The 21,447-nt window shown below is 42.0% G+C and overlaps 1 protein-coding gene across 5 annotated transcripts in view; it reads right to left on the bottom strand.

The window, feature by feature from the left end:
- The window catches only part of WLS (Wnt ligand secretion mediator), a 116,455-nt gene extending 110,227 nt beyond the window's left edge, over window positions 1-6,228 (bottom strand). For 4 of the 5 annotated variants that reach the window (XM_015465034.3, XM_015465036.3, XM_005204461.4 and 1 more), the window contains exon 1: window positions 5,900-6,228. In XM_015465034.3, coding sequence (XP_015320520.1) covers window positions 5,900-6,005 — 106 coding nt within the window. In that variant the 5' untranslated portion in view covers window positions 6,006-6,228. The remainder of the gene's footprint in view (window positions 1-5,899) is intronic. The other variant, NM_001192651.2, reaches the window with a different exon arrangement.
- Window positions 6,229-21,447: the final 15,219 nt, after the last annotated feature.

Raw genomic sequence — 21,447 nt, 5'->3', positions numbered from 1 at the left:
ATTTCACTTATCATCAGATTTTTTTTTTTTTCCTTTAACATGTTACCCAATGGTTAAAAATGGGAAATTATTTGCATTTGCAGTCTTATTCATCATGCCTACATTCAAATCATTTCTATTCAGCCCTGGAAGTCAAGGCTTTGGCAGGTGGGAGCAGGAGCACCTAACGGTTGATTATTCTGGATTGACTGGAATCCAATCCCAGCTTTGACCCTGACTAGCTATTAATACAGAGAAGGCAATGGCACCCCACTCCAGTACTCTTGCCTGGAAAATCCCATGGACAGAGGAGCCTGATAGGCTTAGGGGTCCCAAAGAGTCGGACACACTGAGTGACTTCACTTTCACTTTTCACTTTCCTGCATTGGAGAAGGAAATGGCAACCCACTCCAGTGTTCTTGCCTGGAGAATCCCAGGGACGGGGGAGCCTGGTGGGCTGCCGTCTATGGGGTCGCACAGAGTCGGACAGGACTGAAGCGACTTAGCAGCAGCAGCAGCTATTACTAGGCAGCCTTGACCAATTTTACTAGAGCTTTCTGTATCTCAGTTTACTTATGTGTAAAATGAGTACAACAGCATCAATGTGGCAAGCTTTGTGTGGATCAAATTAAATAAGGCCTGGTTCACAGTGCACTTTTAAAACACATTAAATTAGCTATATAGTTAATATATTTATTTCAAGAAGAAATATTAATATAGCTATTTGATTTCATAATTAACAAGGCTTCTCATTTCACATACTCTCAAATTCTCCATAAATGAGTGAGAACTATCATCATATTAGAAACCTCATTGTAGGAAATCTTTAGCTAGTGAATCTGGATTAAGAGGGACTCCTTTCTACCTCTGGCTCCCCTCTGTTACTCAGGCTTCAAATCCGGTCTTTTCTAAGCACCAGTCAGCACTGTAGTCCTATCCTAGGTACACATTAGAATCTAACCAATATTTTGCACACTAGGCAGGAACCATTCATGAACTCTCAGCGAAGGACTTTCATACAATTTCAAGTTCTAAATCTCCATAGAAACATCTTTATGAGGAAGATAAAGTTAGAATCTTTCCTTGGTCTACATGGATTAAAAAAAAAAAAATCTTTTTAAAGGCCACGTTATTGCAAAATGTCAACCAGCTAGGAAAGACTTTGAGTCTAGGTCTGGGTTCCAGGCAGGGAACTTGAAAATCTTACAAAGCCACACTATTATCTCAAGGAAATGTTTCTTACTCTGAAAAAGAAAAAGGGAAAGTTCCAATCGAAGGCTAGACAGGCTGTACTAAATGATTAGATGAAAGCATGATTAGAGATTGTTAGCACTAGCATTGATTTTGTTGCAATAACCAAGGAGACAGCTTAGTTTTTTTAAAGTTAAATAATGTAATTTCAATCTAGAAAAGATTTTCCATTCTTTACAAAAGAATTTCGGAAGTTGCACAGTACTTCTACCAACCATATTAGATACTCTGGTAGTTAAAAAAAAAAAAAAAAGAGAGAGAGACATAGCTTAGTCAAATATGAAGTGTTACAAAATAAAAAGCAGAATCAAATACAGAAAAATGTGGAGTAACATCAACCAAAAGTCAGTTCATTAGTTCTTTTCTCAACAGATACCCAAACACTCAGGACTGCCAAGTATTACATTATTAATATATGCTAAAATAAATACCACAACAAGCTTAAAACCTAATACACTGAGAAACAAACCCTTATACACTTTGTATAACTGTAATTTTATTTAATTTCTTAAAATCCTGCCACTTTTCAATAAATGACAGTAGCAGAAACAAAAACTATTTGTATGAATGGACCATAATCAAAACCATTCACAGTACCTATTCAAACTATAATAGCAGAAAAACATGGGAGAAAACTGATAATAAATATGTGTATATATGTACATACATCATACATACATACACACATAATATTCTCAGCAATAAAAAACAATGAAAGATTATTCACATACTAAACCTCTGAAAGAAAGTAATCTTTCCTAAAGAAATAATAATGGTCAGTTTGTTGATATTTATTTGGGTTTAAGTTTGGAATATTCCCATTTATGGGTACACTTAAAACAATGCAATAATTTTCTATTCATCCAATCCTGATCTTTTATACTCTTACCAGTCTCTAGAACAGGTGGGAATGCTGACCTGCTTTTCCAACCATTATATCCCCCAGACATGACTAATTTGAAGCTGAGCAAATTGCACATAATAGACCAGGGAATCAAGTTCACGATTTTTAGTCGGCTGCACTCTTATTTCAGGGAACATGGTCTCCTTCCCCTCCCCCCTTCCACCATCCTGCAGCTGCTTCTCCAGGAACAAAATTCACCAAACGTGAAATCAAAGGAAAATTATTTTTTAAATTTTCTGCAGGCTTATTTTTAAGAAGGCTAAAGATTAAGCTATATCTTTAAAAATATTTTCTTTTCCTTCAGGGGTTCTTAGATTTTTAAATGAATTCTAAATACAAAATAAATTATCCACTTAGGAAACCTTCTCAATACTTAAGAAAATAATCAAATGCATGATTTTATAAAGGCTCAAAGTTTGTACAAAAGCATGGCATGGCATAATTCAGTGAATTCTTAAGTATCTCAAATTCTACCATATAACACATTGCTTTCCTGAGCCTTCTTGCAAAATCCCATTAAAGGTTTAGACCCTGGCACAAAACAACAAACAAGTACAAAAACAAACAAACCAAAATAAAAAACCTCAGTTCTAAGACAGTTGTTGGAGTAGGGGAAGATCCCTCTTATTTCCTTTTTACCTAGTGTTTAAATTTTCCCCCATCAATTCTAGAAAGCTATAACCAAACACCGGTCTGAATGTCATATAAAATTCTCAAAGGCACTGAGAAATTCATACAATTTCATAACTGAAAGGAATCTTAAACTCATCAACCTACCAATGAGAAGACTGAAGCCTGTCAGTTAACTGAAAAGGTGCCTCCTCACCAACTTAGGTGCATGGTTTGTCAATATTTTTTGGAGGGGGGTGGTTGTTTTTGTTTTGTGAATATGTATGTGGTGTACTTACACCCTTACAATAAGGAGCTTTGCCATTCAGCTCCTCCCCTTTCTAGGCAGTCATGTTTCCTTTCATCTAGGACAACAGTCATCAAAAAGGAACATTATACCAAAATACCAAGGCCAATTCAAAGTGAAAATTTCACTTTCTCACTTGGCCTCTGCAAATGAATTAGAAAGACACTGCATAAGCAAGACACCTGACTTCCTACCATCAATAGGGTTGAGCAGTGAAAGAGCTCTCCTTTTACTGGGGAGGGTGGAAGCAAAGGTTTCTGGACTTAGACTTTCCACTGTTCCTTTAGCTACTGATTCCACTCGTCGCTTTCTTGAAATTCCATCCTTTGCTTAGTTTCCTGCCTTCCAGTTTGCTGGGGAAACATATCACTTACCTTTTGTTGATATTTATTTCCCATATTTGGGTCTTCGAGCATACTTAAGTTCTTAGATTTAACAGCCCCCCGCCCCCCCAAAAAATCATCACTAAGTGGTTGAGATAAAGGCTAAGCCACTATTCAAAGTGTTTACAATGAAATGGATCTGATCTTTTCAGCCTTCAGGCCAGAACTAGGGACATAGTCTTAGCAACTGAGGAAGGAGGAAAGGTTAAGAGGTAAACTTACACAACTTTCCCCAAGAAGTGTTATACAGAGATAGATAGTTGTCTTGTTCAAGGAAAGCTGGGACTAAAGCAGTTCATTTATTGAGGGGAAATCTAGACCTATCACTAACTTTTTGAGATTGTCACCAGGTGCGGTCATTAACCAAGTTCTATTGGAAAAACAACCCTTGGCACAGCTTACTCCAAACAAACTTCTCTTTGAACATACAACCTTTCTGAACCTATGGTAACTCCAGCAGCCACTCGCGACTGCCCTTGGACCTTCTCCTCCATATTAAGATTCCAGAAATGATGCCAGTTCCAGAAGGACTCTAAGAAACCTACAACAGTGGATAATGGGCTAGATCAGCTTTAGAAAAGGAAAAAGAAACACACACCAACAAATACCAGGGTACTATGTGTAATGGTTCGCTGCTTGTGCAAAAACCTCAAAGAGGATGAAGGTCAGACAGGGATAATAGGCCAATTTAATTCTGAAAGCACAAGGTGCAAGAAATTTTAATTATGGTCTGCCACTGAAATCACACAAGATCCAATGGCATCTAACTGCAACTGCTCATCAAGGGAGACAAGAGGTATAATTGTAACCGCTGCATAATCACTGTGAGGGCACAGGGAAGGCTGCCTTCAGCTCCCAGTAGAGAATGTATTAAGTGCCTTGAAAAATCCAATACAGGGAAACATGGAGATTGCACTTAGCTAAACAGGAGCTCAGGGGATTGGGGCGGGGTCGGGGGGGGGGGGGGCGGGTAGGATTTCAAGAATAAAAAAATTAAGCTGTTTGACCCAAACTGAGGATATGAGCTTGGAAAACTCGGAACCTCTTTCTGCTTTGTGGATACATACACAGAGAAAGGCATGTTCTCCTCTAGAAATTTCTCTCCTTGATAAAGCTTCACCCACTCTCCTTTGTTTAAACTGTTAGCTTGAATGTTACAGTGATTTACAGACCCAGACTCCCCTTTCATTTGTTCCCATCCAACCCAAGCCTGGAGACAAAACGCCACGCACACGACTCGGGGTGCCCAAGCCTGGGCAGTTCTCACAACCATGACGACACCCGCACCACGCGAGCTCTGGAAAAGAGACGCGCGCAGAAAGCCCCTCCGTGGACTCTCCACTCCGCAAAGTTTTACAAATCTGCGAAATAAGGAAGCCAAGCCTTGCATCCGCACCCGCGGCGAAGTTGGCGCTGAAGTTTGCGCCGGGACGTCGTGCATCTCGAGGGGGAGGGGAAAGTGACTGTGCGGAGGGGCGGGAGGATGGAGATGAGACGGAGACACGGAGAGAAGAAGGGAGTTTTCTGAGTGGAAGGTCCATGAAACCATCTTCTTCACCCGGAAGCCTGTTTAGCTCGAGAGGTTCGGGCGATACACGGCAGGGGAGGTCTCCCAGGGGGAAGCTGTCACCTGCGGGGGGCTGTGGCGGGGGCCGCCCTCCGAGGCGCCAGGGCAAGACCTGGGGCTCCAGATTCACAGGCTCTTGGGGCTCTAAGAAATGGGGGATGGGAGATTCCCCAGAGGCCAAAAGCAACACCTTTTTGATACGCGTTTTCCCCTGACCTCTCCAACTTCCCGCGGCGCTGGCCGAGGACTTGCTTCCACCGAACCTCACCCCATCCAAGCTCCCAGCCCAGGCTCGGACTTTGCCAACGGCCACGGCTGAGGGTGGCTTGGGGATACGGCGAGGAAGCAGAGGGCACGAAGGTCAGGACCCAAAATGCAAACTCTCAACCCCCAGCTGAGACAACCAAAAGCGTTTACACATGCAGAGATCACAGCCCAGTAACAGGGCTCGGGGTTGCGCCGGGCGCAGTTCTCCGACTCTTCAGTTGTTCCTAATAAAGTCGATTACGTTGCCCTCCCGGAGCTGATTGGGAGGGAACCGAGAGGAAAAGGGGGGAACGCGGGAAAAAGCCGGGGGCAGCAGCAATCAAGTTTGTAACCCAGCGCTTCCTCGCGCGATCCGTCGCCATGCTTAAGATTCCCACCCCCGCCACCCCCCTCTTTCCTTTCAAGTGGATACTGAAACTAGGCCAAAACTTTTTCCCCTCCTTTTCTCTTAGCCACTAGACTGGATTGTGCCCCACGGAGCCCCATGGAGCTCTGCTTTCTTAAGCACAATAGCCGGACTAATTAGATCATAGAAGCAAGGCAGTGATACTGTAACAAGTAGCCCGAGAGGCAAAGAGGGAAGGGGCCCGAAAAGAGAGAAAGGGGGAAAAGTTTGCAGCTCTCACACTTACCAATCAAGCCTCCCACCAGAAAGGCGATGATTTGGAACACAAGCAGAATCCCACCAACAATGCACAGCTTCTTGGTGCTCATGTTTTCTATAATTGCCCCAGCCATTTTTGCGCCCCCCTTTTTCTTTCCTCCTTGAAATAAATGTTTTAAGGTGTGCTTTTTGCTCCCTCCCCTCTCACGCTCCCTTCTCCCTCGCCTCCTTTCCAGGCGCTGCAAAACTTCAGGGGTACGGGAGCGCGGCGAGGATGGGACCGGGACGAAAGGCGCCCGCACGGATTCCCCCGGCTCAGCCGGCTCGGGCTCCCCCAATGCCCGGAGCTGTGATTGTGGCCGCTCCGCCGCCTGTGGACGCTTAAAGGAGCAGGGAAGCGATCACATGACGCCGCCTCCCTCCCTTTCTTCCTCCCTCCCTCTCGCGCTTCCTCCCTCCCTCGCTCCCTCCCTCTCTTCCTCTCCCCCTTGCCCGCCTGTGCGGGGCTCTGAGCTCCGGCGGGTGCCGGTGTCCCGGTCCCGGGTCTGGCAGGCAGCCTGTCCCGCCAGGAACTGGTATCGTTGAAGGGGTTGATGTTGTTGTTTAGTGGGTTCCCCCTACTCCGCTTCCCACACGTTTCCTCTTTTGGTGCGAGATTTAAATCACCCGTGGGCAGCTTTGCAGACCTTTAACTTACGCGTTGACTTTAGGAAATGGTCCCCGCCCCCAACTGCTAGAACTCTCTTTAGGAAAGAGGAGAATTTTTTAAAGGGACCTAATAGATGCTTAAGTCAAAGCACGGAGATGAGGAATAAAGTCTCAGCTGGGCTTCCTTCTGCCAGATCCCAGCCTCGTTATTGGGCAAATACCCAGCAAAATATCCCGCTGCACCCCTTGAAGAACTCTGCGCTCCAGCCAAATCAGGCCACTGTTCATAACCACATTATCCCCCCAACTCCATAGGTTTCCAGAGCCTTAACTCTGGCTCTTGCCCTAAAAGAATATAGTTTACCCCATCGGAGTTTTTTAAGCCTCATTTAAAAACCAACTCATCTGAAAAATCTTGTTTATTTTCTAAACCACCTCCTTTTGATATCTTCAGGCAGTAAGCCCTTACAATTCTGTGTTTACGTTCTTACCTCCTATTGCAAGGACTTGTGTGTACACGTTTGTCTCCACCATTGAGCTGTAAATTCCTGGGGATAGGGACCGAGTGCTATTCATCTTTGTACCCCCCGTGGTGCTTAACAAAATTCTAACTCTAGTAGGTCCTCCGTAAACTTTTGTGGAATGAATAAATAAGTGAATATGAAAGCAAACCCACAGTGTGCATTTCAAAAGCCTGGGACCTTATTTGACTTAGTGGGAACACATATTAAGTTACAATGTTTGTCTTTTTTTTTTTTGGTAAGGATATATTTAGATTTATGCTTAACTTTCAGGGGGAAAGGCAAGTGGGACCCTAGAGATTTCCTGCTCCATCAAGCCTAAATTCCTAGGCCTGGTTGTTCCATGTTTCATAAACTGGCCACTTGGCCAGTATAACTCACACTGCCCAATAGACCCTTGGTTTGGTAACACCCTATTCCCACACATACACTGTTTCCACCACCCCTTACACACCTAGTTTCTTGATACTCCCCTCCAGCTACACCCTCTTCATGCCAAGGGAATATCCCAAGTCCTGTCTCCTCCTCTTCTCTGTTTCTGATTTTTCATTGCTCTTATAGAAGATGCCATGCAGGTTACACTTAATAAAAGTGTTCATTTCTACCCTCCAGCTAGACTAGACACTCCTTAAGGACAGGTGCCAACTATACACACACACACACACACACACACACACAATATATATATATTCCATCTCCTTGAAGTCTAACAGTTTTTAACAGTTCTGGGATACAGTTGCTATTCATTTATTCTTTCCTTTAACCCTTTAATCAATAGGCACATACTTAATTTGTCCTAAGCTTTCTTTTCTAAGTTCTTGAGGGTACCAAGATATGAAGACACTTGCCCTTGTCCTGGAGGAGCCCTAGTCTAGCTGTTATTCACTAAATAGTGATTAACAATCTTTAAAGAACACCAGATCAAATGGCAAATGGGCAGAAGAGGACAGAATTGTGGTTAACAGTTTGGTACCTAAACATAGATAGACCAGCAGTGGATTATTTGTATTCCTTCTTTACCTTTCCAGAACCTTTTACATCTTTTTTTTTCCCCCTGTCAGGAGGAGGTTCCAGAGCATCAGATAAAAGAAGTAAGAATGTCCTCTCACCTCTACTGCTAGTTAACTCCCCATTCTGTGTTCTCATTTCAGCAAGCTGTCAACGTCCACACGTTTAAATAATACTGCCTTAGGGTTAGAATATCTTTTTAATATCAAGGGATATTTCTAAAGTAAGGTTGACAGGATTCAGTATCAAGATTTACTCTCCATTTGATACCATATTTCACTATTTAAGAAGAAATGATGTCCAATGCTCAAGTATGAATTGGGTCCATTAGATATTCTTAACTAGTTGCATTGGTTTATTTGTTTAAGATTAGTGAGTTCTCAATTCATTTTCTTGTCAGCTGCTACAACACACCGGATCCCCTTAGCTTCCAAATGCATCTCTTCAGAATAACTGGCCTAACTCTTTAGGTTCCAGTGTCCACATCTGGGAAAATAGAGACTTGGAATAAAGTAGTGGTTCCTCACAAAGATTATCCCCCTATTGTGAACAGGTACTTATAAACGAATTTAGTTAAAAACAGATATTTCTAATTGCTAATCAATACTTCTAAATTGTCTGAAATTACCAATATTGCCAAACTGAGTGTAGGGCAGACACATATTCATCACCCTGAACAGCTTTAAAAAAACTCACAATGTCTATTATGTCTTTATGAATATTAAAAGTGACTATTAGATCCATATTTCCCAAGGGAATAACACAGTTAAGTAGAGAAAAGCATGAGCATTTGAGTTGCTGGGTCTAGGGTGGAGCCTAGATCCCAGCTCTGCCCCCTTGCTATATGCAATGACAGGCTTCAGCAATACGTGAACCGTGAACTTCCTGATGTTCAAGCTGGTTTTAGAAAACGCAGAGGAACCAGAGATCAAATTGCCAACATCTGCTGGATCATGGAAAAAGCAAGAGAGTTCCAGAAAAACATCTATTTCTGCTTTATTGACTATGCCAAAGCCTTTGACTGTGTGCATCACAATAAACTGTGGAAAATTCTGAAAGAGATGGGAATACCAGAGCACCTGACCTGCCTCTTGAGGAATCTGTATGCAGGTCAGGAAGCAACAGTTAGAACTGGACATGAAACAACAGACTGGTTCCAAATAGGAAAAGGAGTATGTCAAGGCTGTATATTGTCACCCTGCTTATTTAACTTATATGCAGAGTACATCATGAGAAACTCTGGACTGGAAGAAACACAAGCTGGAATCAAGATTGTCGGGAGAAATATCAATAACCTCAGATATGCAGATGACACCACCCTTATGGCAGAAACTGAAGAGGAACTCAAAAGCCTCTTGATGAAGGTGAAAGTGGAGAGTGAAAAAGTTGGCTTAAAGCTCAACATTCAGAAAATGAAGATCATGGCATCTGGTCCCATCACTTCATGGGAAATAGATGGGGAAACAGTGGAAACAGTGTCAGACTTTATTTTTCTGGGCTCCAAAATCACTGCAGATGGTGAGTGCAGCCATGAAATTAAAAGACGCTTACTCCTTGGAAGGAAAGTTAGGACCAACCTAGATAGCATATTGAAAAGCAGAGACATTACTTTGCCAACAAAGGTCCGGCTAGTCAAGGCTATGGTTTTTCCTGTGGTCATGTATGGATGTGAGAGTTGGACTGTGAAGAAGGCTGAGCACCAAATTATTGATGCTTTTGAACTGTGGTGTTGGAGAAGACTCTTGAGAGTCCCTTGGACTGCAAGGAAATTCAACCAGTCCATTCTGAAGGAGATCAGCCCTGGGATTTCTTTGGAAGGAATGATGGTAAAGCTGAAACTCCAGTACTTTGGCCACCTCATGCGAAGAGTTGACTCATTGGAATAGACTCTGATGCTGGGAGGGATCGGGGGCAGGAGGAGAAGGGGACGACAGAGGCTGAGATGGCTGGATGGCATCACTGACTCGATGGACGTGAGTCTGAGTGAACTCCAGGAGTTGGTGATGGACAGGGAGGCCTGGCGTGCTGTGATTCATGGGGTCGCAGAGAGTCGAACACGACTGAGCAACTGAACTGAACTGAACTGAACTGTAAGCCATTACACAGTCGCTTACCCATTCTGAGGCTCAGGTTTCTCATCTGTAAAATAGAGATAGTAATAGTAGCTGCCTCACGGTATTCTTGCAAGATATAGTGATGATGATGATGATGATGTTGATGATAATGATAATTATATTTAGAAGCCCTTAAGTGAAAACAAAACCCTTGTATTAAAAGACTAGTAAAACTGATCACTAACTGATTCTTTCTCAGCTCTAAAATTTTATCATATTATAATTATTTTTGGAAACATATTTTAGGAGCTTCCTGAGTGATTAACTCTATTTGCCAAAAGTGCTAATAAGGCCAACATCTGGTATTGAACTCTGAAAAATACTCAGTGATCTTTAAACATTAAAACATCCTATTCTAAAATCTACTCCCAATCACCAGTATATGTGTATGTTAATCACTCAGTCGTGTCCAACTCTTTGTAATCCCATGGACTGTAGCCTTCCGGGCTCCTCTGTCCTCGGAATTTTCCAGGTGAGAATACTGGAGTGGGTAGCCATTCTCTTCTCCAAGGGTTTGTGGTCATTGGGTAGATTGTCCAAAAGATAGATAATCCACGGGTGCAATCCAACTCTGCCAACTGAAATTGATCATTCCAATTTCTTATCATTAGACTTTAAATTGGGGGTTTATCCATTGATTTATTTGAAGGGTTTGGCATATGGAAGTTCTTAAGGATGTGCAATGCATGTTTATTGAATGGATGAATGAATGAATGAACATATGAATAAATGAATAACTGCAGGTGGACTCACTGCAACTCCTCCCCCTCCCTCAATCCCATTCCTACATAGCAGTTACTGATTAAATGCCCATCTGGCATATTTCCCTGCACTGAAGTTTGCACACCTATCTATATGTGTGCTGTGTTGTCACCCCTGGCTTGCAAGCTTCTTAGAAACAAGGAGAGTATGACCTGAGCCTTTGTGTTTCTCACAGCCTGGCACAGCAGGTTGCACAGAGAAGGGCTCAGTTCCTTGAGTTGAGAAAGTCCCCTCTGGAAGCCAAGGGTGGCATATTATTATTGTCATTGCAGTAAATGCAACATAGAAATAGAAAAAAAATGTATCTACCTATTCAAACACCTAATTTACTTCTCAGAGGGACCTAACAAGAGTAATAACCCCACTCTGAGGCTTCTCATTCTCATAAATAGCTTTTATCCATAAATGGCATCCCTGTGGCTCCTCCGCTATTGGTATTTTCTCATAGTTAGTGCCTGTGAATGTGAGCAGGCATTTTGGGTTCACACTCTATTATTCAGTGTCACTTCTCTCTCTCACTCTCTCTCTGTGTCTTTGAATATATATATTCAGTTTCCTTTAAAATACTTATTTTTTTTCCGGACAGAACCACCCTTCCCGTATTTCTCTGAGTCCCATTGTCTTGTTTTGTGTATATATACAAGACTTTTTCCAGTCCCTCCCTTCACACACTAATCTTGAGTAGCAACTATTTAGAACCCAGAGCTTGGAAGATCAGTATTTCACCCTTATCTTTAGATGAATTTGTTTAAGTAATAAATATCCCCACCTCTGCTCCCTTTTACACATCATCACCTGCCCTGCCATTCTCCACTTCATCTTTTCTTTTGCATTCCTCATACATTTCAGACATTATTCATGCTTATCTTTAAGTCTTAGTAATTGTATAAATAAACTTGAGAAAATTACATACCTTTGTGATACTTATTTCTTTTTTAAAAAAAGGTGATAAGATCAACCTTATAGGTTGTGGTGAGCATTAAACAAAATAATGTTACAAAGTGCCCAGCACAGAGCAACAAAGTGAGTATTCAACCAACATTTTGCATGTTGTTAAGGAGATTTCTGTTCCCAGATAGGAAAAAAAAACAAACAAACAAGAAAACCCCAAAGAACTATGAAACACCTAATTATTGTCTCATAAAATTGTCTCTTTGAAATTGCAACCTGGAAGGGCAAGTAAGAAACTTTATAGGTTTCCAGAGGCCTCTGGTGGGAGGCAGCTGGCAACTTGAAGAAGCCAGTCAACCCCCTGCTGTTTCCCAGGCTTGAAAGAAGCTTCAGCAGAGAGCAGACATGCCTCCAGTGTTGAAATCTCTGAGGTCACAGGTGCTGGATTCCCAGAGCAGAGGTGAGGGAAATGGCTTTCTCCCTCAGCCTGTTTTCATAGAATAAGCCTAACGGGGTCTGAGCTGCCTGCTCACCCCACCTCCCCTTTATCTCATGAGTGCTGTCCCTCCGCCTCTGACCTTGTAGTCCCCCATACTTACAAGCTCCTCTCCATCTGCTCCTCCCCACGAGAGGAGTGTGGGAGGAGAGCCTGGAGAGGGATCCTATGATGTAGAGACAAGGCTCAACACCTTGGCACAGAGTCAGCACACAAATTTTGCTGAATGAATGAATGACAAGTGAACATGCTCCAGCCCCTGGCTATCCAGGGGTTCAAGTCAAAGGCCTCCCACAGGTGGCCAATGGCGGGAAGAGAGGCTCAGACTTCACGTCAGCCCCAGACCATCTGGGGTGAGAATAGGCCCTAACTTGGACCAAAGCCCAATCCTTAGCCCATGCTAATTGTAAATTAGCTAAGAATCATCACTAAGGAGCTCAGTATGAAAGACAATCTACAATAAAAACAGCTTCGGGCTTCTATGTGTAATGTGGGAAAATAAAGGTTGTATGAGGATAAAATACATGGAGGTGTTCAAGGACCTTCATATTTCTATTGCTTCCCACTAATTAAAGGAAGAGGTGATGGAATTCCAGTTGAGCTATTTCAAATCCTGAAAGATGATGCTGTGAAAGTGCTGCACTCAATATGCCAGCAAATTTGGAAAACTCAGCGGTGGCCTCAGGACTGGAAAAGGTCAGTTTTCATTCCGATCCCAAAGAAAGGCAATGCCAAAGAATGCTCAAACTACTGCACAATTGCACTAATCTCACACACTAGTAAAGTAATGCTCAAAATTCTCCAAGCCAGGCTTCAGCAATATGTGAACCGTGAACTTCCTGATGTTCAGGCTGGTTTTAGAAAACGCAGAGGAACCAGAGATCAAATTGCCAACATCTGCTGGATCATGGAAAAAGCAAGAGAGTTCCAGAAAAACATCTATTTCTGCTTTATTGACTATGCCAAAGCCTTTGACTGTGTGCATCACAATAAACTGTGGGAAATTCTGAAAGAGATGGGAATCCCAGACCACCTGACCTTCCTGTTGAGAAACCTATATGCAGGTCAGGAAGCAACAGTTAGAACTGGACATGGAACAACAGACTGGTTCCAAATAGGAAAAGGAGTATGTCAAGGCTGTATATTGTCACCCTGCTTATTTAACTTATATGCAGAGTACATCATGAGAAATGCTGGACTGGAAGAAGCACAAGCTGGAATCAAGATTGCTGGGAGAAATACAATAACCTCAGATATGCAGATGACACCACCCTTATGGCAGAAACTGAAGAGGAACTCAAAAGCCTCTTGATGAAAGTGAAAGAGGAGAGTGAAAAAGTTGGCTTAAAGCTCAACATTCAGAAAACGAAGATCATGGCATCTGGTCCCATCACTTCATGGGAAATAGATGGGGAAACAGTGGAAACAGTGTCAGACTTTATTTTTCTGGGCTCCAAAATCACTGCAGATGGTGAGTGCAGCCATGAAATTAAAAGATGCTTACTCCTTGGAAGGAAAGTTAGGACCAACCTAGATAGCATATTGAAAAGCAGAGACATTACTTTGCCAACAAAGGTCTGTCTAGTCAAGGCTATGGTTTTTCCTGTGGTCATGTATGGATGTGAGAGTTGGACTGTGAAGAAGGCTGAGCACCAAAGAATTGATGCTTTTGAACTGTGGTGTTGGAGAAGACTCTTGAGAGTCCCTGGGACTGCAAGAAGATCCAACCAGTCCATTCTGAAGGAGATCAGCCCTGGGATTTCTTTGGAAGGAATGATGGTAAAGCTGAAACTCCAGTACTTTGGCCACCTCATGCGAAGTGTTGACTCATTGGAATAGACTCTGATGCTGGGAGGGATTGGGGGCAGGAGGAGAAGGGGACGACAGAGGCTGAGATGGCTGGATGGCATCACTGACTCGATGGACGTGAGTCTGAGTGAACTCCAGGAGTTGGTGATGGACAGGGAGGCCTGGCGTGCTGCGATTCATGGGGTCGCAAAGAGTCGGACACGACTGAGCAACTGAACTGAACTGAACTGAATTAAAGGAAACTGGGATGACTGGAAGTGAGGGAGGGCAGGTAATTTCCCAAATGCAGATTCGTGGCAGCAAACAGCCGACAGCAAACAACCCTAATAATAACAGCAAGAACAACAGCAAAAACTTACCTTGATTGCTTCCTATATACCAAACAATTCACTAAATGCTTTACATACGTTGTCACCGTTCATCCGCTCAACAACCTTATGAGGTAGGTACTATTTTTTATCATTTTTAAAAAGGGCCCTGGAGAAGGAAATGGCAACCCACTCCAGTATTCTTGCCTGGAAAAGTCCATGGACAGAGGAGCCTGGTGGGCTGCAGTCCATGGGGTTACATGACGGAGCATGTGTGCCTGAGGGTGGAGGGTGATGGGTTGGTAGCAATAAACTGGTAGAACTAAAAAATAAAATAAAAAGGGAAAGCCATTTCAGAGAATTTGACTGTTTCCCTTGGTCACAGAGCTAGGAATGTGGTGAGTTAAGGTTCTAAGGTTCATTCAATCACCAAATATGCATTGAGCTCCTGTGAATGCCAGGAGCTGATCTAGACCCTGGGGAAAAGCACTGAGTGTAACACAGGCCTTGCCCTCATGCCACTTACATTAGAAAGCCCACTTCAGAGCCTCAGTTTTTACCTCCTTTATGTCAATCATACCCTTTGAACTCACCAAAGAAAGAACCCCCTAAGGCTGTGGAAGTGAGTAGAAATTGTGTTGTCATTGGGCTGAGTCCTTTCCCATGTTTCCATCAGGAGACAGTCATTCAGAAACACCTTCTCCTGCTAATTCTCAGGCAATCTTTCAGTGTCTTTCAGCTAGCACTGTTCATACACTCAATTCTGTTTTTCCTCAGCACCTTACTGTCACTTAAGTCAGATTCCATCCAATAAAGCCTTAAATCTTTGCAATTCTCTCTTGCTTGGTTCTGCCACTAAGGCTTTTCCAAGTTCAAGATCAATTTTCAAGTCAAATGACTCATAAAAGTAATTGTTAAGCATGATTTCACAGTCTTTTGAGGACATCCTTGTAGAGTACACATTAGCAAAAAATATTCAATGCAGAAAATTAAGTTGGCTTAGCTGAGCTGCAAATTGAGTCCTAAATATTTTTGCCTGATATTTTGTTGTCTTGACTCCAAATTTGAAGTTGCTTTATAAATATTATTCATCTTACTGTATCATTCTATGGGTAAAAATTCCTAGTTCTGATATGTCTAACCTTTCTAAGAAATCTGATATTCTGAAGCCTGAATGATTCAATGATATTTTTTCATTTATTTCATAAAGATTTATTACATATTTACCATCTGCTAAGTGTCTGGCCAGCACTGGAATACAAATACAAAAAGGACAGACATGCTCTTACTCTCATAAAGCTTATAATCTCAGGTAAGTATAAGGGTCTTGGTGATGCAATGGCTCTATTTAGCCAACTCCTAAAGAGTCACTGATGTAAGAGGCCTTGAGGACACCTCTGATGTGAGAAAGGGAAAGGAGAGGGTGTGTGCTCTCCTTGGCTGGATATATAAGGTCCTCCACAGTCTGGCTCAATTAGACTTCTGGAGAGTAGATACAGTGTAGCAGTGAAGAGCATGGGCTCTGGAGACAAATTACCTGGGGTCTGAATCCTTGCTTTGCCAATTACCATTGTGTGCATGGGCCAGTTAGGGTAATTGTTTTGTCACTCAGTACCCTCATCTTTACAATGGGAATAAAAATGAGATAATTTGTGTAAAGTATTTAAAACTGCTTAAAACATTTTAAGTTCAATGAATTTGGTTTTTAAAAAAAAAGAAAGATAAAGTAAAAATTTTCCTTTTCTACCAATCCCACAAAGGAACCCTGGATTCCATTCACTTTAACATCTCGGCAAATCCACAAAGCACCACATGTTGTTGGATATATATTCATTAGTAATTATTATTACTATTATTATCACTGTTACTAATTTATGGGATATCTCCTATATGCCAGGTGCTGTTTGTATAATTATTAGAGCCAGTGTGAGAAGCAAGGATAAAGACCAGTTGGATCTGAGTGGAATTCCTTGGGCAAGTAACTTGACCTCTTAGAGCCTCAGTTAAGTCACCTGAAAATGGAGATGATGGCATCTTCACAAAAGCGATGGAAAGGACTGAATACATTCAATGCATGAAGACCTTGGCAAAGAATCAGGAACTAGATAAATATTCAATAATGAAGAACTAGAGGGAGAGGGAGAGAAAGAAAAGGAGAATAATCTAAGAGGGGGCTGACATTTTTTAGTTAGAAAACTGAGGCTCAGTGTTCTCAACCCCTGTCTCCCCATTCATCCCTGTTCAGGGACTCTTCCTCACCCCGTGCTGTGCTCCCATCAACTCCAGTTTATCCTGTAATTCTTGTTTATAACTCTCTCTCATTGAACAACCCTGCTCTTATCGAGCTGTGGAGCTGTCCTTTGGAAAGAATAGGATACTAAGCTTCTAGGACTGCTTGTTGAAACTATTTTTTTGGTATCACAGATACTTGGAGATGTTTGGTCTCTCTTGCCTCATAAGCAGATACATTATCTCCTTTGGATGAACCCTTATATAGCTATGTCTATTATGTTCCTTCACATATGCTACCTGCTATTGTAGTTATTTGGGGACTTATCATATCTACTCCAGTAGGTCACACATTTTTTTTTTTTTTAAGTTAACAGGACTGTGTTTTACTCAGAAGATCCAGAGGTAAAGACTTCACCTGTCAATGCAGGAGACATGGGTTGGATCCCTGAATCAGGAAGATCCCCTGGAAAAGTAAATGGCTGCCCACTCTAGTATTCTTGCCTGGAAAATCCCACGGATAGAGGATCCTGGCAGACTATAGTCCATCGGGTTGCAAAGAGTCAGACACAACTTAGTGACTAAACAACAACAACCCCAGTGTCTGCAGTGATTCTTCCAGATCTTTCTTCCTGATCTTTGGCTCTTCACCTCCCTCTTGAAACAGTTGTACTATTTACTGGGAAAGTTGGGGGAAGGAGCCACTAGGTATAAATGCTCTTCATCTCCAAATGCATCTGTATTTTCTGATGCCTGATTTCTAAAGAAGCAATGAACCTCTCTTGGGCAAAGCATACAACTTTACTGATACATATCCACTTTTACTTATGCTCTTAGACCTATTTTAGAGAGCTGGCCAGCACAGCCTAAGGGTTAAATGTGTGTTCTGTTTAGCCCCTGCCTCCAGGGTGAGTGGTGTTTGGTGGTTTAGCCACTAAATCATGTCCGACCTTTGCAACCCCATGGACTGTAGTCTGCCAGGCTCCTCTGTCCATGGGATTCTCCAGGCAAGAATCCAGGGTGAGAATAAGGATTATAAGGGTGAGAATAAGGGTGAGTTAGTCTGTGGAAAGTACTTAGTAGATAGAGTACTTAGCACATGGAATACAATCAGTAATTGTTGTGTGTGTGTGTGCTAAGTCACTTCAGTCGTGTCTGACTCTGTGTAACCCTATGGACTGTAGCCCACCAGGCTCCTCTGTCCATGGGATTCTCTAGGCAAAAATACTGGAGTGGGTTGCCGTGCCCTCCTCCAGGGGATCTTCCTTACCCAGGGATGGAATCTGGGTCTCCTGCATTGCAGGCAATTTCTTTACTGTCTGAACCACCACGAAAGCCCCCAGGAATTGTTAGCTATTATTATTAATTACCTTCCATCATCTTCTACAACTTGCTTCTTTAATAATCTTCTTTCATCCCTTTCTTCGGAGAAGGCAATGGCAACCCACTCCAGTACTCTTGCCTGGAAAATCCCATGGATGGAGGAGCCTGGTAGGCTACAGTCCATGGGGTCACAAAGAGTTGGACACGACTGAGTGACTTCACTTTCACTTTTCACTTTCCTGATTGGAGAAGGAAATGGCAACCCACTCCACTGTTCTTGCCTGGAGAATCCCAGGGACAGGGGAGCCTGGTGGGCTGCTGTCTATGGGGTTGCATAGGGTTGGACACGACGTAAGCGACTTAGCAGCAGCAGCAGCAGCAGCAGCCTCCCTTTCTTCAATCTTATTCTCAAATCTCAAATTTTAAAAAGTATCCTTCTAACTATGCATTCTGCTTAATTCATCATCTTCACTGGCTTCTTTCTTTTGGTTGTGAACCAAATTTCTGGAAAGAATAGTTCATATTTACTGGCTTTATAACCTAATTTCCTGTTTCTTCCCTGATTTACTGCAGACAATCTAGATTCCAGACCCAGTGCTCCACTGACTCTGTTCTGACAAAAATCACCAGTGACTTCTTCGGTCTTCATCCTACTAGATGTCTCTGAAATTTAACACTCCTTTTGGAAAAACTCCCCCTACCTTAGCTTTGATATTAATAACTTTACTTTCTCAATTCTCCTCCTGTATCTCTAACATCCCCTTCACTCTCTTTCAGCAGCTCCATTTCCTCTGTTCACTCCCTGAATGTTAATATTCCTGAGTATTCTTTCTTTTACCTTATTTCTTCTCATAGACTATGTGAGCGAATCTGGATCTTTGGCCCTGACCTCTTGACTGAACTATAGACTCATAGAGCTAACCGCTTGTTAGGTATCTCTGCCCTGACAATCCACATGCATCTCTAAACCAACAAGATGTCTTCCCTATCTCACTTAATGGCCCACCAACCAGTTAGCCAAGTTACATGTCTCAAGGCAACCCTCAAGGCAATTATTACCTCCATATCCAATCAGTTATCTAGGCCAGATTCTGTCTCCCTTATTCATAATGAGCTACCTTTACCTCTCCATTCTCACCATGTCTCTGCAAATCCAGACCCTCATTATCTCTCCAACATGGGACTGTTGAGGACCTTCCTTATCAATTGTCCATTCTCTAGTTTCTTACTATAGATAATCCAGTGTGCCACAGTTTCCAAGTATGATAAGTATAAAACACAGATCTATTTTCCTCACTTTCTGAATATAATCTTGCAGTATCTTCCTGCTGCCTGCAAATAAAGCCTACTTTTTAAAACTTTGTCTAGCAAAATTCCACTGAATACTCTAAGATCTAGTTTCTTTGTACTACCTTCTGTTCCCAGGCTAACCAAGGCACTTCTTTGTACCTTACTGTGTATAATCTGCAGTCTAGTTTATATCTCTCTTCTTGTGACATAATCACTGGGATAGACTAGTTGACCCCTAAGGTGATGTCACCAAGCTATAATGGTATCTCTCCTGTTGTATTACCTGCTTAAAAGTGCTCGCTTTCCAGAGACCCAAATGGAAACCTAGAAATTGTCCTAGATTTCTCATTTATAAATGTAGTCAATAGATACTAACAATTTTACCTTCCAGGCATCATAAATAATGCATCATCATAATAAGACCAAATACTATATCATACTTACTATGTGACAGACCTTGTTTGAAGTTAGATAGGTATATAGAAATAGATAGATACGATGTATAAATATATAACACAGAACTAATAGAGTATAAAAATATTAATATGTATCTCAAATAGTTGTAGTGAGTATTAAGTGTTCTAAGTGTACTTTTATACATATCAATTAAAACAGTTTATCCTCACAATAACCATTTGAGATACATGCTCTTATTTTATTTTAGACAGTAGGGAAACTAATTTAGAGAGGATTACCTATTTACTCAAGATCACACAGTTAATAAACCATGGATCTGGTCTGTGAACCCAATCAGTGTAGCACCAAAGTCCTTGCTCTTAACAGTTGCTCTTTTCTGCCTTTGATTCAAGTAGCAGTAATAGTAGCATACCCTAAAGTTTTCTATGTACGAAGCACTGTTCTGAATACATTACATGCATTACTTCATTCAGTCCTTACAACACCGTCTGTGAGGTAGGTGCTGTTGGTGCCATTTTTCTCCTTGATTTCCTGTATAGATAAACTTAAAGAAAACTGGATCAAAATTCAAGCTGGAAACCCTGGAAATGAAATACTCAGTTCAAAAGAGTAGCTTGTACTCTTTAAAAGGCTTGTTTCAGAATTCCTTGGAATTTTCTCTCTTTTTCAGATAACTTAACACAAACTTTTAGATAACTTTCCAATATGAGAGTTAGGGTCCTTTTTATTCATTCAGCCATCTACCTATTAAGCAAATATTTATTGAATACCTACTATAAGATAGACACTGAATCCTCCAGAGAATGTTTCTTCTCTTCAGAAAATAAAAAAATCTAGAAAGTGAAAGAGACATAAAAGGCAACAAGTACAATGAAGTATAACAGGTAGAATTATAGAGAGGTTAAAAAAACAGATTCTAGTGACTATAACCATGGGAAATAGAAATGCAACAAGGGTGGAGAAGTGATGCTCTCATTATGATTATAGATCTTTAAAAGCTATCATTTGAAGCCATGTTTATTATTGGGCTGGGAATAATAACACTTCTGTGTTTGTATAGCACCAATTCTGTACAATTTTAAGATAATATCTTAGTAATCTTCACAACCTTGGAGGTCTGACCAATTATAATTATATATCACCATTTGCCATACGGGAAAGCAGAAGTACAAGGTAGGGAAGGCAGAAATTCATGGTTGCTCAAAAAGTTCCTGGTGGACCTAGAAATGGAATTCTAATTTTCTGTAGCTCATTGAAGTGTCCACAATAACAAGATCATGCTAATTCCACACTCTCTCCCCATTTCTCCCCTTGTCATGGAAAAGTAGAGCAAAATGTTATAGCTGAAAAGGCTAAAGTGGAGCTAAAGACAGCTGGATACAGTGACGAGCTCTGCAGTAAATGCCGGATAAATTATGGTACAGATTTGTGATAACGAGTAGGACTGATGTTTTTGGGATAATTCAGGCTGTCTGCCAGAAGGAAGGAGAAAGCAATGGCACCCCACTCCAGTACTCTTGCCTGGAAAATCCCATTGACGGGGGAGCCTGGTGGGCTGCAGTCCATGGGGTTGCTAAGAGTCGGACATGACTGAGCAACTTCACTTTCACTTTTCACTTGCATGCATTGGAGAAGGAAATGGCAACCCACTCCAGTGTTCTTGCCTGGAGAATCCCAGGGACGGGGGAGCCTGGTGGGCTGCTGTCTATGGGGTCTCGCAGAGTCGGACACGACTGAAGCGACTTAGCAGCAGCAGCAGC

Source organism: Bos taurus, chromosome 3 (genome assembly GCF_002263795.3).
Source record: "Bos taurus isolate L1 Dominette 01449 registration number 42190680 breed Hereford chromosome 3, ARS-UCD2.0, whole genome shotgun sequence".
Lineage (NCBI taxonomy): Eukaryota > Metazoa > Chordata > Mammalia > Artiodactyla > Bovidae > Bos > Bos taurus.
The sequence above is the reverse complement of the archived record's forward strand: the minus strand, read 5'-3'. Positions and strand labels throughout refer to the sequence as shown.